General features: G+C 35.5%; 1 protein-coding gene across 5 annotated transcripts in view; it reads right to left on the bottom strand.

The window, feature by feature from the left end:
• Window positions 1-4,001: 4,001 nt before the first annotated feature.
• MAP4K3 (mitogen-activated protein kinase kinase kinase kinase 3) overlaps window positions 4,002-17,999 on the bottom strand; it is a 200,282-nt gene continuing 186,284 nt past the window's right edge. For 2 of the 5 annotated variants that reach the window (XM_087436855.1, XM_087436856.1), the window contains 7 exons: window positions 15,944-15,997; window positions 15,185-15,356; window positions 11,973-12,041; window positions 11,801-11,893; window positions 8,533-8,603; window positions 6,108-6,163; window positions 4,002-5,433 (listed from right to left, as the gene is read on the bottom strand). In XM_087436855.1, coding sequence (XP_087292981.1) covers window positions 5,346-5,433; window positions 6,108-6,163; window positions 8,533-8,603; window positions 11,801-11,893; window positions 11,973-12,041; window positions 15,185-15,356; window positions 15,944-15,997 — 603 coding nt within the window. In that variant the 3' untranslated portion in view covers window positions 4,002-5,345. Of the gene's footprint in view, window positions 5,434-6,107; window positions 6,164-8,532; window positions 8,629-11,800; window positions 11,894-11,972; window positions 12,042-15,184; window positions 15,357-15,943; window positions 15,998-17,999 lie in introns of all 5 variants that reach the window. The other 3 variants (XM_004436723.3, XM_004436724.3, XR_015553666.1) reach the window with 2 other exon arrangements.

Below are 17,999 nucleotides of genomic sequence, written 5' to 3'. Positions count from 1 at the left end.
AGGGAAACAATTGAACTACTTTTCCATTAACATTGTGATTATACTAAGTCGTCTTCTGTTCCAGGAGCTCAAGAGCACTAAAAATTAAGCACATGTAAACGTTGAAATTTGTCCGTTTCCCTGCCGGGTTCGAGACCTTGTTTGTCAGATCCTCTATTATTAGTCATTACTCTTTGGTCTTGCCTTATTGTCCAGCTAGCTCTTCAGGAAACTTCTGTAGGCTTTTCCGTGACAAGCAGCTATTAGCTGTGGTACATCGCTGACATTTTCATAATTCAGCAAACACTGTACTAGTATCTGGGGTCGATTAAGAGTAAGAGACATACTTGCCACCCAGTGGGGAAGGAAGTCAAGCAAACCGATGAATCCCATACGGAGGCAAATGTATTAACACTGGAAAAAATAACTTTGGCCAAAGCTTACTCTTCTTGTTCCCAAGACTAACCAAAACATACGAACTATATGTTGTTAATGAGCACATACATACTTTGTTTAACATCAATAAAATGCTCCCCACCTTGCCCAGATTTAGAATGTCCATACTCCCTTCCCTCAGAGATGACTCTCCTCCCTTATTCTCATCTATCTTCAATTCTCCATTTCCTTCGTTTGTTTAGAAATATGCTCTAATCTCCTCCCATCTTTAGAAAACAAAACTAGAAACAACGTTTATCTCCTTTCTCCTTCAAGACCAAACATGCTCCCAATAAACTCAAATCTACATAAACTCACATCTACTCATTTCTATCATTTCTGCCCTCATCATGCTACAGAAAATTTTCTCAGCAAGGATACAAATGATCACTTTATGTATAAACCCAACGGCCTATTTTCATCTTCACGTATTTGTGTGTGTGTGTGTGTGTGTGTGTGTGGACTAGTCCTGAGCTAGCATCCAATGCCAATCCTCCCCTTTTTTTCTTGAGGAAGATTGGCCCTGAGCTAACATCCGTGCCCACCTTCCTCTACTTTATACAGGACGCCGCCACAGCATGGTTTAATAAGCGGTGCGTCAGGTGCATGCCGGGGATCTGAACCTGCGAACCCCGGGGCCACCGGAGCGGGGCACGCGCACTTAACGGCTTGCCACACCGGGCGGGCCCCATCTTCATGTGTTTGATCTCTGCAGTTGCCTGAACTGTTGACTACTAGAGCTACTTTTCTCATTAAGAATCTCTTCACAATCAGGCCCATCCTTGTTTTCTAGCTTCATGCTGTTACTCTTCTCCACATCCCCTGAGCTCAGCTGCACCTCACATCACTATTCCATGAACATGCAACATTTTTGCATATGCCTTAGTCTAGCCTACAGCTCCCTACCCTGACTTTTTTCCTGCACTTGATAAACTCTTCATCTACACAAAGGCTTTCCTTTTCCCAAAGCAGAATTAGGTACAGCCTTTTGTACCTCTCTTTACATTTATCTTGTAAATGTTATATTTACAAGATATAAACACGGAGCACAGTTATATTAACTGTGCTCCTTGAATATTGAGAATGATGCCTTGTCCATCTTTTCTCATGTCAGTAAAGTGCCAGGACACACTGTAAATGATCAATTATGTTGGTTAAATAATTATCTCACAAAAGTAAAAACAGAAAATCTTTGTAATGAGTTTTGACTAGACTTAATAAGCTTTAACTATAAAGTTAATTTTATGCAAATCCTTTTATTCTTATACAAAACACTATGAAAAAGGGAAATCTTTTTGGCAAAGCAAAAAATTAAGACAGGATGTTAATTTCTCTTGTTGCAAGAGACAGTTCAAGTTAGAATTTGAAATCCAACTCCTAAAGAATATAAATCTAATTTCTGGGGGAAAAATTCGTGTCTTTTAGAGGGCAGTGGAGATACTCATGTATCCAGCGTAATACATTGTTTAGCATAGTAGTTGAGAGTATACACTGTTGAACCAAGTACCTAGGTTCAAATCCTAGTTCTACCACTTACCAGCTATATACTTGGGCAAGTTCTTTGTGTGCCTCAGTTTCTTCATCTGTAAAATGGCATTAACAATACCTACCTCATTGGGCTGTTCTGGGCCTTCAGTGGGAGAATCTATGTGAAGCATGTAGAATAGCACCTGGCACAGAGACACAAGCATTAAGCACTTATTACTGTATTCTGTCAAGTAATACTCTTAGTGTTTACCCATTATTTTGTATAGCACACACTTTCATCTTCTAGTAATGGTGAAAACTGGTATCTATCTGTCCTTTATTTCCTGGTCTCCACTGAAATCAGCAACACACTTGCAAGCTGAATGATGCCAGTTGGCCCAGAAACAATTGATCTCATTCTTCTCAACACCAATGTCTCAGACACTAGCTAAGATAGACGGCTCGAACTTCAATGAAGATGAAATAGGGTGTTTCCAACATTTAAGTGAGTGGCTCTCTTCCTTTGAGTGAATAAAGATCCTTAATCAAAGTTACTGGGTGGAGGCGGCCAGCCCTGTGGCATAGTGGTTAAGTTCAGCACACTCTGCTTTGGCGGCCTGGGGTTTGCAGGTTCGGATCCTGGGTGCAGACCTACACCACTTGTCAGCCATGCTGTGGTGGCAACCCACATACAAAGTGGAGGAAGATTGGCATGGATGTTAGCTCAGGGCTAATCTTCCTCAAGCAAAAAAAAAAAAAAGGAAGACTGGCAACAGATAGTAGGTCAGGGGGAATCCTCCTTAGCTTAAAAAAAAAAAAAGTTACTGAGTGGAGGCCCAAAATTTGCATTTTTAAAGTATCATTTATAAAAGATTATTCTTTCTGAGGCATGTGATCCTTGGGCCACACTCAGAAACACTGATTTAAATTCAATGTTGACCAGTGGTTCTCATGCAGGGCTGCACATCAGAATCATCTGTACAACTTTATAAAAATACAGGTTACTGTGCCTCCTCCACAGACTGATTCTAGGGGTCTGTATTTTTAAAAAGACCATAGGTACTACACAACCAGTTGTGTATTACTGTGCATTTTCTGGAAATATCCTAAGTGCTTGACAGTTAAATGTGATGGTTAAATTTTCTTTGAGATGTGACCCATTATATAACTCATAGGACTTGGAAACTAGAAAAAATACAGTGGCCCAGTAAAAGGATCAACAATCTTGTCAATAAATGCCAAGAACAGAATCTTAATTTCTTGAAAATCTTTTCCATGAGTCTCTGTTTTTCAACAAATGGATGATAATGTTATACTAGCAAAGATGTGGTTTTAAAACAGTCATTCAGTCATTAATGCTAAGATTAGTCACAATGTATTTGTTTGGAAAAGTGATCAATGGACACAACTGCTATGATTATTAACATCTATATGATTTAGAAGTCACATGTTTAGATAAGGAAACCGTTCTAGAGTCAAGTAAATTATCCAAGGTCACAACCGACAGGCAGTAGCATTAGCAAGAGTAGAAATGGTGCCTCTTGACCCCCAATCCAGTTCTTTGCACCTAATCTTCCTCTTCCTTACCTCCAAAACAGCATTCCCCAACACTCTTTCTTCCTCTACCCCAGGAGTTGGCAAACTTTCTAGAAAGGGTCAGATGGTAAATATTTTAGGCTCTGTGAACCATACAGCTTTCTTGTAACCACTCAACTCTGACATTGTAGCGCAAAAGCAGCCATAGACAACACGTAAATGAATACGTGGTGCTGTGTTCCAATAAGACTTTATTTACAAAAACAGGCAATGAGCAGCATTGGGTTGAGGAATGTCGTTTGCTGACCCAAACTCTAACCAAAAGACTATGAATGTTTGATTATTTCTGATCAGGAAGATTTCCTGATCATTGAAGATTCTACAAAAGATGCCCTTTTCTCAGCGTGGGAATATTACTCTTTTATAAAGTTGAGATGACAGACCAAACAAAAATATCATGATCTGCGGGACCAGAATGAGTATTTGAAGATCTGATGCAGAATAATTAAAAAGATTTTTTTCTCCTTAATATATTTTAGTCTTCTTATATACTGATTAAGCCAGATGACAAGCCACATACAACAGCATGTTAAAAAACATGTTTATTTTACACTATGTACAATCAGGAACATATTTAAAAGCATTTTCAATTAAAATAAATGAAGACCATAAATCACAATTTAGTTTGTTCTTAGTGTATATACTCACATTAAAATATAAAGAACATATACCAAAAAAGAGCCCAAAGTGTGCATTTTGCTAAAACTTGGTATATACATATTCCATTGGAAAAAAGCAATCAAAAATGATTTTAACCAAAACTAAGTTCCTGTGATGTGTAGTAACCATTATATTGTTTATATGAGGTAGTAACTAAATTATTTTGGCCATGTGTTAATACTCTAAATCAAAAGAAATATGAAAATGATCATAAAGTAAGGCCAACGAAAGTAAAAATTCCACTAGAAATTTGAATCACTTCACTCTATGGAATGTTTTGGTTCTTCAATGTGATTATATGAAATGTTTAGTGTGGACTCTTTAATAATGCTATTTTATTCTTTGTGCATACTGTAATTCAGACAACCACTGCAGTGTTACATCACGGTACCGCTATTCTGTGATTCAGAATTTTTTTAAAGGTATTGTTTTTAAGCACGAACAAGCAATCTTACAGGATTCTGCTTAAATATAAAAAGACCAGTTACTACAACAGGTGGTTAATTGGTTCACATAGAAAACAATCCAAATACATTTAAAAAAGATGGTGTGGAGCCAAATGCATATTGACAATGTCACAGCTTACATCTGTGACTTAATACATCACATATCAACAATTTGTGCAAATATAAACACCAGTGTACTTGCATTAAAATTAAAAACAAGATTATAAAATGATTACAGCCTCCATTACAATTTTAAAAGTTACAAGATTTATATTCATATTACTAAATTACATAATAAAAATACAATAGTGTTAAATGTACTGTCTCATTGCCAGCATCCCATTTCGTGATATAGCCACACCCAAGAATATACTAAAGAATTCTTAAAATATTAACCCCAATTGCATTTTTCATCAACATTTACATCTGTACAGATAAGACACTTACTTGTACATCTCATAAAAGTACATTATCTACATAAATTCTTAGTGTATGTCTTCAGCAATATGAAGTTTCACAGAAAAATACTGCCTATATGTACAAAGATTACATAACAATGAATTAAGCACTTGTGTGGTTCAATATGCTAAATATATCCATACCACTTAAAACAAAAATTTTCCCCATCTTGTCTCATGCCACAATAAATTACAAGTAACTGCAGCCAGGTGACTGCAGCTTTTGTACAGCTTCAAGTATCCATCCATGTTGCAGCGGTAGTGTTCTTTCTTTCTATAGTTGACTGTCAAAGCATAACATTTCTCAGTAACTGTTTTCATGACCCGCCAGGATGTATAAATTGCTATTTGCTGTGGGGTTATCAGTTGGCCTACTTTCCAAAACCACGACCCTAAAAGTAATAAACAAACAAGAAAACATAGAACAAAACAAAGTTATTCTTGAAAACAAATGTTAGCAGAAAAATTTTCCATTGCTTTTTCATTATATGCCTCTATAAATGCTACTTATTTGATTTGTGGGCAGAAATCATTTGCAAATCACTATGATTAAAATGCCAGTTCCAGCTCCAGGAAGTAATTTTGCTGCCCACCACCTCCCACCTGTAAGCCAGTGTTGTTCTAAGAGTTAGAGGGGGGAAAACCCTGTATTAGGAACAATTTGGGGGAACTTAATTCTCACTATAAATTCTAGAAACAATCTGTAGTTCAAGAATCAGAAAGTAAATCAGAACAGAACCCAAAATTCTATTTGGCACTAAAACCACAAAGTTTTCTGTTTGTTAGCATATGGTACTTCCTCTTTCTTGTGCTGTAAATCATATTTTAGATAGCATGTTTAATGCAAAACTATTACTGACAGATCTATATATTCCTGTTACTTGGAAGATCAGGCACATTCTCAAAGGCTTTATAACTTTCCGACTTGTGAAAACTTATAGTGTGAAAAATATAATGTTGAATACATTACTGTAGAAATTTCAATTCTCTTGAAAAAGAAACAGTTTCATGCCGAATTTATAAAACACATTTAGTACGATGTATTTAATACAACCCCTTTTCATACCTGTCAGATCCAAGCAGTCTGAAAATTCTTGTGCTATCTGAAATTTCTTGTGTTACCTGTTCAATTAAAATATAAATTTAATTTATGAAATTAAAGGCACAAAATTTTACATGGGCATTTAATTAATAACTCTATAGGAAAGAAACATAATTCCTAAGATGGAAATAGATCCCTGCATGACTATTCATTTGTTAAATCAGCACACAGGTACATCAATTTGTTAGTTTAGGAAAAATATGGCTAATTTTGAATTAATCATAAAATATGAGATTAGGAAAACCATTTACTTGTTAAATTATAGACCTCAAAGCAAAGCTCCCAGTCCATTTTATTTATCAGAAACCTTTTGTCTGTTATGTTAACGCTACTAGCAAAGCTACTTCAGAAGTAAGCCACTTAGATCTGGTCCTTTTACTTAAGAGGCTGCAGTGTGGTATGAGGGACAAACTCATGACTTGAGTTTGAATCCCAGTTCTCCCACTTACTAGCTGTGACACTGCACAAGGTACGTCATTTGTTGGAAATAGTTTTGCCTTCTGCAAAATGGGATAGAAAATATCTACCTTAAGTAGTATCTTGCAGTGTTCTTCTAAGTATAAGTGGGTAGAATGCCTAGCTAAGGAAATGCTCAACAGATAATTCTCTTTCCTATTTCTTCCTCAGCTTCCTGAAATAACACTTTCTGATGGCATATATCCTTCAAGAAGTCCTCAGTGTGAGCAATTACCAGTTGGGGAGTTAAGAATAAGTCTACAGGAGAAAGAAACCTACTGTTTATTGCCTACTCAATGCAGAACATTCCAACTTAGTATGGCAGTAACTTCTCCCCAAAATTTGGTATGCTGAAAAAACAATTTGATTTTGAAACTAAATTTATTCCACTAGTACCTCTACAACTAGTTATTCTGGAAACACCAGTGATTCTTAACTTCTTTTGTAACCCAGCACATCTGAAGGAAGGATACAACACGCTCACTTCAGTAACAGTGGCTCATCACGACTGATCTTCAGTGTATCCTGGCGTTTCCCTACTAGAAGGACATAACATTTTTGGAGGGGTTGTATTCAGTAAGGGCTACCTATGTAGTCTGAAAATACCCCTGTGAAATGAGGTGATTTTGGGGAGCACACTTTTCTTTCTTTTTTTTAAATTACTCTCCTGTACCCTGCCTATGATGCCTTTCTTTCTCTGCCTAGTGTTTATTAGCTGTTGACTGTTCTTGTCTCCCTGCTCGATTCCCTCAGGTGATTTTAAAACATCTTCCTGAGAAGTGAGCCCTCGTGTGGGAATTACTACTGGAAACATATTAGCAGCGCCCCTTCTGAATACTACTATAGGCCAGGCATTATGCCAAGCACAGGGCATGCTTCCTGTCATTTAATCTTAACAACCCTGTGAAGTAAGTGCTATTTTGTTATCCTCAATTCACAGATGAAAAAATATAGGCCAACATAAGTTAAGTGATATGCCAAGGTCACACAGTTACTAAGAGCAAAGTTGAGACTCGAACTCGAGTGTCTCTACTCTGGAACCCACACTCATGATCACTCTGCTGTACTGTTTACTTTGTTACAAGACATGCTCTGGGCTTAATGAATGACAGTTTAGGACACAAATGAGCTATTTTCTTGCTTGAGGCACCTAAGGGTCTCCTTTCCTTCCAATGCTCAAGTAAAAGTCATACGACTGAGACTGGCTTGGGGTTACAGGAAGAATTTTTGATGATTTTACTTGCCTATAATATTCCAGGGGGCAAGTACCATGTCTTGCTCATGTTTATAACCCCAGCACTTTCTGGGTAAATGTTAAACTGAACTGAATACGTCACACGACATATTCCTGGAGTTAAATCAAGGTGGGAAGGACTCAGGAGATACAGCTAAAGGTTAATAAAAAGGAATAAGGTTAATAAAAAGGAAGGGAAAAGGGGCAAAGAATCTTATAAATGTCAAGTGAATAAGGGTAACAGAAATAGGATGCAAGGTGGCTTCAAAAGAAATGTAGAACCCTGTACCTAAAGCCTGCATTGGTCATGATTTCTGAAATACAAAGTAGAAAAGGTGCCTCAAGACAGAGAGCGCCAGCATCAGCACTCTTGTTCCAGGTGATGGTCTGGGAAAGGTGAAAGAAAATCACAGTTGGCTCACTTTTAGCAGTATTAGGAAGCTCTTGTTCTGAATATAAGGGTGATTATCTGGAAGTACGTAAAATATGCCCTGAAGCTGTTTGAGTGAATGGAGAGAGTGGTGGTATAATGTGCTATTAATTTTATCACTAGACTGAATATAGTACATACTGATAAAGTTAGCAAATCAAGTATACCTTGTATCAACTAGGAATTTTCCAAAGTTAAAGAAAATTGATGTAGAATTTGATAATGTTTCATGATTGCTTAATGGACATAATTTGTAAAAGATTACTTACCTCATTAGATCTAAAACTTCTACCTTGCATTCCATGTTTCCAAAAAGCTAGCACACTGTCTTGTAGGCAAACTAGCAGGCAAGAACAGCTCAGTTACTGTTAATAGTACAAAAGTTCAACTGATAAGCATCATTTCATTCCTCTTTCTATCTTGCATAGCAATATTTTAATTAATAACTAATGTCAACCATTCCATATTTATATGGCATCTTTACCTTTAAAAAAATACTATATAGAACTTATTCATCTTTTTGGCAAGAAAAAAGAAAATTCACTAAAAGATTTTTTGTTATAAAAATTTTTGTTTTGATAAAATGACAATATTTTAAAATAAAATATTTCAAACATATATAAAAATATGAGAATAGCATCAAAACACAGGTATCTACCACTCAACTCTTAAATTCTAACATTTTACCATATTTGCCTTTTGTTTTAAATAAAAACAAATACAGCTGGCATCTCTATCTACCCCCCTCTAGTCCCATTCCACCCTTTCCTTCCTCCCTGAGATAACCGCTATTATAAATTTGGTATTTATCATTCTCTTGCATGTTTTTACTGTTACTACATAGTAAGTTTACATTATCAGTATCAACATTATATTGAACGTTTCCAACTTCCATACATTTGGTATGATGAACATTTAAATCATTTCTAGTTTTTTATCACAAACAATGCTCCAATAAACATTCTTGTATCTCTTCTTGAATACATGAGCAAAGTTTTCTCTTGGGTAGATACCTAGAAAGAGAATTACTGGGACACAGGCATATGTACCTTCGAAAAATTTTAGTTTTGTTTTTTATATTTTCATATTTAATACATATTTTTGTGTGTATTCAGTGAAGAAGAAATCTAATTTTGTTTCCTGCAGATAACCAATCGTACTAATATCATTTGTTGAATAGCCTATCATTCCCCACTGACATATAATGCTATAAACTTCCTTTTACATGTAGGTCTATTTCTGAACCTTCCCTTCTGTTCCACTCTTCTATTTATTTATCCCTGTGCTGATCCCACGCTGTCTTAATCACTATGGCTTTATAATAAGTTTCAACATCAAGTAGGGCAAGTATCTGTCAAAATTTATTCTACTATTCTTGGCCTTTGGTTCTTTCATATTAATTAAGGTCAGCTTATCAAGTGGCACAACATATCTAATTAGGATTTTTATTGTAAATGCACTGAATTTGTGAAGAACTGACATCTTTCTCAAATTCAGTCTTTCTATCTATGGACATGGTGTAGTTCTTCATTTGTTCAAAACTGTTTTTAAGCTTTTAAATAATAATTTAGAATTTCCTAGATAATGATCTTAAACACATTTTGATTACATTTATTCCTATATATTTTATTGCCATTGTCAATGAGATCTTTTTCCTATTAAAAATTTCAGAGATTATTACTGGCATATAGGAAAGCTATTCATTAGCATTACTCATATCTAGCAACTCTGAATTCTCTTATTGGTTCTTGTAGTTCACTTATAGAGCCATATATTCTGTGTAGATAATCATACCATTGGCAAAAAAGGATCTTTCACTTTTTTCTTTCTAATCCTCATAGTTCTCTTTTCTTGTTCTCCATGTTAATGGGAATTAGTTGGACTATTAAATATGATATTTTTTATAGGCTTTGCTAAGTGAAGGACATTTCCTTCTATTTCTTTTTTCTTTTTTTATAATTTTATTTATTTATTTACTTTTTTCCCCCAAAGCCCCAGTAGATAGTTGTATGTCATAGTTGCACATCCCTCTAGTTGCTGTATGTGGGACGCGGCCTCAGCATGGCCAGAGACGCTGTACGTCGGTGCGCGCCCGGGATCCGAACCTGGGCCGCCAGCAGCGGAGCGCGTGCACTTAACCGCTAAGCCACGGGGCCGGCCCTCCTTCTATTTGTAATTTGCTAAAAAGTTTTTTTTTAAATCATGAATGACTTGGATTTTACTGAATGCTTTTTGTGCATTTACTGAAGAGTTACATGACTTTTTGCTTTTAATCTTTAATGTGTGATATTACATAAATAAATTTTCCGATAAATTTTCTTGCTTTCCTCAGATAAAGTCTACTATTTGATGACGTGGAATTCTATTTGCTAGTATTTTATTTAGATTTTTCAAAATCTATTTTCATGAGATTGGATAATTTTGTTTTCTGTACTAGTTTGGTTTGATTTTAGTATCAGTGTTAAACACTGACCTGTTCAGCACTTCTTTGTCTACTATTTGAAACAGTTTGTATAGGATAGGGATTATCTCTTCTTTTAAGGGTGGATAAAAATCACCTATAAAACTCCGAGGCCTTACGTGGGGAGAGTCTTGATTAGCAGGCACCTCAAACAAGGGCCCAGCTCTGGTTCCCCATCTCCTGTGGGGTACTTTTACTCTTCTTTATGACTCAGGAGCCCAGTAGGTCTGTTGGTATACTAATTCCAGTTTCTGTTCTTTGCTTATCTTGTTTTTTTTGACCCTGGCTATGTGCTTTTAAGCATGGATTCCATTTTGACATCTTGAGCAGATGTCCTTCAAAACTGACATTTGTTATCATCAGCATTTGCTTGTTGGGAGAGAGGCATTCTAGCTGGAGGAAAGAGTAAAAATAGAACCAGGAATAAGTGAAATGAACTATCCGCCTTTGGCCCTACCTTCTGCCAACATATATATGCAAATATCTTTACTAATACAGGACACCAGAAAAATTGTATATAGTTAAATACTAAATTAATTGTCATTCATTTTCCAAGCACTATCTCATATATGATCATTTCACTTTATTTTTCCTGAATGTAATCATTTTAGAATATTGATTGTGTAAAAAAAATCCTTTTTCAGAAAAAACTCTTGTTAAGTACAATGTAAGAATGGCAAGGAAATTCCATACACTTAAAACTCGCTGATCAGCAGATACAACAGCAAAAATACAGTAGAGTGTATTAAGAACTAAGTTCTAAAGTACTTATAGGGAAACTCTACAGAAGTCTGAAGGAAATGGAAATTCATTACCATGTTATGAAAAATGATATTTAATTATTTTTTCAAAATGCCAAGTCTGTAAAGAAGATATTTACAGATTACATCAAAAATAGTTTAAACTATTTTAGAGAATGTGTAAAAAGTGAAGACTGATGTTGACCTCATATTCATTATACCCTATTATTTTAAAAAATAAGTCCATAGTAATATATTTTTATAATTTTGAATAATTACCAGATAAATTATTTTAAGCAGCTCATAACGCAAACAAGAAATACAAAACTGACTTACCTATTGATTCAATTTGGAAATCAAAGGTGAGCTCTGATGACAATTTTCTGCTCGATTTTAATCTTCCTTGGAGATTTACTATTTTTATACAACCTAGAGAGAAAAAAAGTCACTCAAAAACTAAGACAAAAGAAATCTTACTAAAATAAGATGTTTACAAATAAAAACTTACAGTCCAAGCATACAAGAATGGTATCTCTCTCCAGTTGAGTTACATGAGTAACACTTGTCTGTGGGGTATCTAAAACACAAACAAACTTGATAAACTTAAAGAAAAAAGTAACATTTAGAGCCCAGAGACATTAAAAAAAAAGAATTCTGAACATCACTGATTTGAAATGGAAATAAATTTTTAGCTACACATAGGTAGTGGTTGAACCAGGTTGCCTGGGTTCAAACTATGACTCAAGTGCTAAACTATGTGAGTTCTCAACAGAGCGTTAGCTATTGTCGTTACTATTGGTAATGCCATTATTTTTATTTATATGTGAAATCAGAAGTCTAATTTTCTATATTATGGTTATGACTTATTTCTAACTTTAAGCTCAGAAGGCCAGAGACTCTGCTTTGTACATCATCATATGGTAGGCACATGCAATAAATATTTATTGAATGAACGAATCAGAGAGACAAACAAATTAGACTACAAATGAGTTAAAAATACACGAAGTATTTCGAGAAGTATCAAGTACTACCAAAATGCAAAGAGGCATTATTTTTATTTTAATAGTTTATCAAAGTTCTTACAAATTGAAAATGTTTAAATGACTTGATTCTCCATGAAGTGAAAAGTAGGATATCCCAAGCTTTGTATGAATATCAAAACTGAAGTTGCTGAGCTATAGGCCTTTATTTCTGGTCTTAAATTTCCTGGAGAGTGAGTCTGATCTGTAGTCTATCCTGCCTGTTTTCTACTTCCCACAGTATTTAGAATCTTAAGATATCCAGGGACTGCCGTATTTTAGACCTTCAAACGTATTTTAGACCTGGTACTTCTGTAACTAACCAGGATTGTTGGGAGGATATGGAATAGGCCTCCAGCAAATCAGGCCAACCAGATCGCTGTAGCTCTTATACACCTGGTGAAAATTAAGAATCTGAACATATCTACACAATCTACCTCAGTTTAAGAAGCCAGTCTAGCATTACTATATAGAAAGCCAGGAAAATGAGGTTTTACCAATTCCTTATAACAATTAGTTCCCAAACATTGGAATCATCTAGAGATCTTTAGAAAATACCGATGCCTAGCTACCACCCCCAGATATTCTTATTTAATTGGGGGTGTGTGTGACTTGAGGTAACATGGATTTTAAAAGCTTCCCCGGTGGATTCTAATGTGCAGCAGAGTTTAGGAAACCATTGGCTTATTTCATCTGATGCAAAACCCTAACCATACTTTCTCTCTCTCTCTATCTTTATCTCATCATCTCAAAGCCAGAGGAATTATATTTGTCATATTTAACTCCTAGTAATAAGGAATTACGGTAAGAGAATGTAATAAAAAGTTCCTTGGAAGAAAGGTACCCATAGCTGTACAAAATTCTTGTTAGGAAACGAGGCCTTTCATTCAACAATCAGTAGAAAATAATTTAAAATTAAAATGCTTGGGAGAAGTAAGACATTAACTAAAATTTACTGACAACAGACTATTAATCAACAAACAAGCCCTTCCTGTTAAACAGGAAGGAAGAGACGAGAGAGCGGGAGTGTACCGGCTTCTGCAAAGGAAGAGGGGCGTTCAAGGGAGAATGTAGTACAGAGGATTTGGAGGAGCCAAAGAGAAACCACACAACGTTGCCAAGGGCTGGCCATGTTTTCCTTGAGAACTGTGTCCTTAAAGGAAAGCCGTTTCAAGTTTCCTAGGCTTCAGCAAGCCACGTCATTGTCTCTAGGCTTTTGTGAATGTGTTTGTGATCACTTTTTTCCAAAGGCAAAAAACCTCAGTCTCAATTTTTTTCCTCTTGTGAACATTCTTCCAGGCTTCCAACAAACTCCTGACTAATCAGTATTTACTGCCAAATTGGTTCCTTAGTATTTTCCTAGGTAGCGAAAGACTCTGACAAAAGGCCTTTGTAAGACTTTTAAAAATTGCCTTCTAAAATGGCCATTGTCTATTTTATAGCAAAACATCATATAATGTTATTTTTAAAAAGAAAAAAGCAAGAGGAGTTTCATAAGTAAGACGGTGCTTTAAAAATAAAGATAAAAAGACCTTTAAGGTCATGTTTTTTTAAGTGTGAAAATTCAGTCAGATTTATTTACCACAAAACTCAAGTTTTCCAATGTGTACTGATTGCAGCAACACAACTGAAGGTTTCAAACTATAATCAAATTTCTGTAAAAAACTCATTAATTGGAGATAATATTTCCTAAGATACTAGATATGAAGGTAACTAGCTATGAAAGAAGGATCTGCTAGGCCACAGGGCAACATAGACCAAAACTTAAGGAATCAGATTACATGAAAGAATTACTTGCAAGCACCCTCAAAATATTTCAAAAGTAGCTGTTTAGTTATAATTTGTATCCTAATTACAAGTCATTAAAAAATTTATTAAAGTTACTGCGTAGCACCTGTGTATCCATTACAAGACTATATTGGAAAATAAACTATACTTATATGCAGCTTTTCCTTTATTTAAATCAGCTTTTCTATTCACTTGAGGTGTGTGTATATGTGTGGTTCTCAAAGTGTGTTCCCTGTACCAACATCATCAGCATCACCTGGGAACTTACAGAAATGAAAATTCTCAGGCCCCACTTCGGATCTATTGACTGAAAAACTCTGGGGGTGGGGCCCAGCAACGTGTTTTAACAAGCCTCCAGGTGATTCAGATGCATACTCAAGTTTGGGAACTACTGGTATGTTTTATTTTATTTTATTTTATTTATTTATTTATTTTTTGTGAGGAAGATCAGCCCTGAGCTAACATCCATGCTAATCCTCCTCTTTTTGCTGAGGAAGACTGGCTCTGAGCTAACATCTATTGCCAATCCTCCTCCTTTTTCTTTTTGCCCCCAAAGCCCCAGTAGATAGTTGTATGTCATAGTTGCACATCCTTCTAGTTGCTGTATGTGGGACGCGGCCTCAGCATGGCCGGAGAAGCGGTGCGTCGGTGTGCGCCCGGGATCCGAACCCGGGCCGCCAGTAGCAGAGCGCGTGCACTTAACCGCTAAGCCACAGGGCAGGCCCCACTGTTATGTTTTAAATGCGTTAAAATGAATTAGCTACTTTAAAGCAAGTCATCTTCTATTTTTCCAGTTTAATAAGTTAGTCAAGATTTTTATGCACTGTTTTTACCTAATGAGAGATATAGTAAATTTATTACTTATAAAACCAGCATATGTATTGGCCTTAATAATTCAATAAAAATCACAAACCTGATTCTGTAAACCACGAAGAGGTAGAATTTGGATTGACTGTTTCAAATCGAACCACCTGGTTGAAGTCTCTCCCTCTACTGACACCAACACAAACTAAAGGGTACTCCTGTTCAGGAACAACCAGCATTTCAAACATTCTAAGTGGACACGGTATAGGAAAATCTATGTGCTAGAGAAAGAAACAAACATATATTAAACAAAGGAAAACAAAAGCCAAATAATGTCATAAGTACACTATTAAGAATTTTTAGTTTTATGAAAATATATAAAATAGCTCTCTACTATAAAGATTATTTCTTTTAACAGAAACTCAAGGTATGCAGAAAAATCCAGATTATGAAGAATCTTAATAAAAATTTTAGGTTTAGCACTATAAAAAATTTTTTAGTTAAAAATCACATAATTTTAGGACATTAGGGCTGGAAGGAAACTTACAAATCACCTAACCCTCTCTTTTCAGAGTTGGAAACTGAGACCCAGAAATTGGGTGACTGGCCGAGGGTCACCTGAGCAAATATGGATGAGAAAACTGAAACGCTAATTAGCAAGAGACACTCCTTTTATTAAGTGTAGATAAATAAAAAAAACACAAATAAGAAATTTAGCCCCATACCTCAAGTGATTCTATTCAATAAATTAACGTGGTTACGCAACCAATTTTAATTTTACATTAACTTTAAAATTTTTATATCGGTACAAAGAGACTAAATAAATTTATATTTTGAAAGTTTGGAAAAATAGATGGAAAATACTAACTTCATTAGTAATCAGGGAATAAAACCATGAGACTGTACATATCCACCAGAATGGCTAAAATTAAAAAGAATAACAAGCGTTACTCAGAGAGAGCAAACGAATGCTCATACACTGATGGTGGGAGTATAAATTGGTCTGACCACCTTGATTAATCACATTATCTATTAATGCTGAAGATATGCATCACTTAGGACCCTGCAATAACATTCCTAGTTATAAGTTCCAGAGAATGTGAGTACACACATGCACAGGAGACATACGCAAAAATGTTCCCAAGTTGCATTGTTCAGAATAACAAAAAACTGCAAGTGACCCAAATGCCTACCAACAGTAGAATGGATAAACTTATGGCATATTCACACCATGGAGAATTACAGAGCAATGACAATGAACTATAGGTATATCCAATAACTACATAAATATAATGTTGCACAAAAGAAGCCAGACACAAATGAATATATGCTTTATGATTCCACTTACATACTGTTGAAAAATCAGGTAAAATTAATTCTAATGTTTAGGGTGCACGCTTATATAGTAAAAATGGAAAATAAGGGAGCTGACTTATAGGGAGTGCCACGGGAGTGCTGAGGTGCTAGCAATGTTCTTCACAATAAAAAAGGCTGTTTTTTCAAAAATATTGGTCTTACACGTATTTTACTAAATCCACCCTTAATACAGTTTTTATTTTTGTTGTTCTTATAAATGGGCTGTGTTTTTATTATATTTCCCAAGTGGCTACTGTTAGTATTTAACAAAGCTTCTGAATTTGATTTATTTTTTAAATCTGGCAACTCACTGTAAATTGTAAAGAAAATAAATTCTAGAGAAAATAAACGGGTAAAATGGGGCTACCATAACTATTAGTCTTAAAGTGTTAGAAGACACAATGTGGTCCTTGTGTCTGGAATGTGAAGCCCTGTGTGCACCTGTTGTTCTCATATCCCTTCCCCGTGACTCTAGGAGGGCCTCCATCCTGCAGGTATATTGAGACAGGTGTAGACACTCCCTCATCAACACTCTCCAACCCCCCTCTCTAGGAGCTTTCCCCTTACCTGGGGGATGTGCTTTGGAGATCATTTGCCATATTTTTAATTAGGTAAAACATTTTAAATAATTCTCTTTGCAATGTGGTATGAGCAGTAAAGCAGAAAGAGAGTAATGCTTCTGTTTAATTTTTTTTGTCAGCAAATAAGAAAACCAACAGATTTTGAACACTTGTACTTAGCTTCCAACAATAACTAAGCAATGTGCATAAATGATTAACAGAAGAGGATGCCCTTCTAATCCAATTGCTATGGGTGATGGTCCTTGAGGGCAGGGACAATTCCTTGTCTCCTACTTAAACAGCACTGTGCCTGGTTTGTAATAAATACATAAATGTTTGCTGGGAAGGTCTTTAATTTATAACTTTTATTAATGAAAATGTAGTCTAACGAAGCAAAAAGTCTGTCAGAAATGTCATTAAAAGGAAGGAAGAATACAGAAAGCAAAAGAATGTTTTTGCACACATCTTATTAAAATGTAGTATAGAAACATCATAAATACTAATTGAAATAATGTCACATACACAAACAAAATATACATATAGAGTCTTGAAGCAGAGAGAGAAAGGAGAGTTGGGTTAAGATTAAGGGAGGTGGGTAAGGGCCTATAGCTCAGGGAGTTTAAGGAAAGTGGGAAGAGTGAGAAGTCTTGCAGGAGACCTGCAGGTAGAATCGTGCTGTAAGTCTAATATCCTAGAATGCTGGCAACAGGCCTCATCAGTCAGGGCCAAGCTCCCTAGTACCATCCACCTGGAAAAGAGAAGACATGGATGGGTAATTTTTAAGCTTCCAATGTCTTCAAAGTATATATTCTCTCCTGGATGCTCTTAATACCTAAAATTCCTTTAATATAGGAAAGGGTCTTACATCTTACATAGTAAGATAAGTGGTTTAACATGTCAGATAACATAAAATTCATTCATACTAAGGTTTAATCGACTATCAGTATCTATGAACAACTGATATAATGAAATTGTTTTTCATTTTGATAAAGGTTAGGAATGAAAAGA

The sequence above is a fragment of the Ceratotherium simum genome, chromosome 11 (assembly GCF_057802395.1).
Source record: "Ceratotherium simum simum isolate JZ-2026a chromosome 11, ASM5780239v1, whole genome shotgun sequence".
Taxonomy (NCBI): domain Eukaryota; kingdom Metazoa; phylum Chordata; class Mammalia; order Perissodactyla; family Rhinocerotidae; genus Ceratotherium; species Ceratotherium simum.
This window is presented reverse-complemented; position numbering and strand designations above follow the sequence as displayed.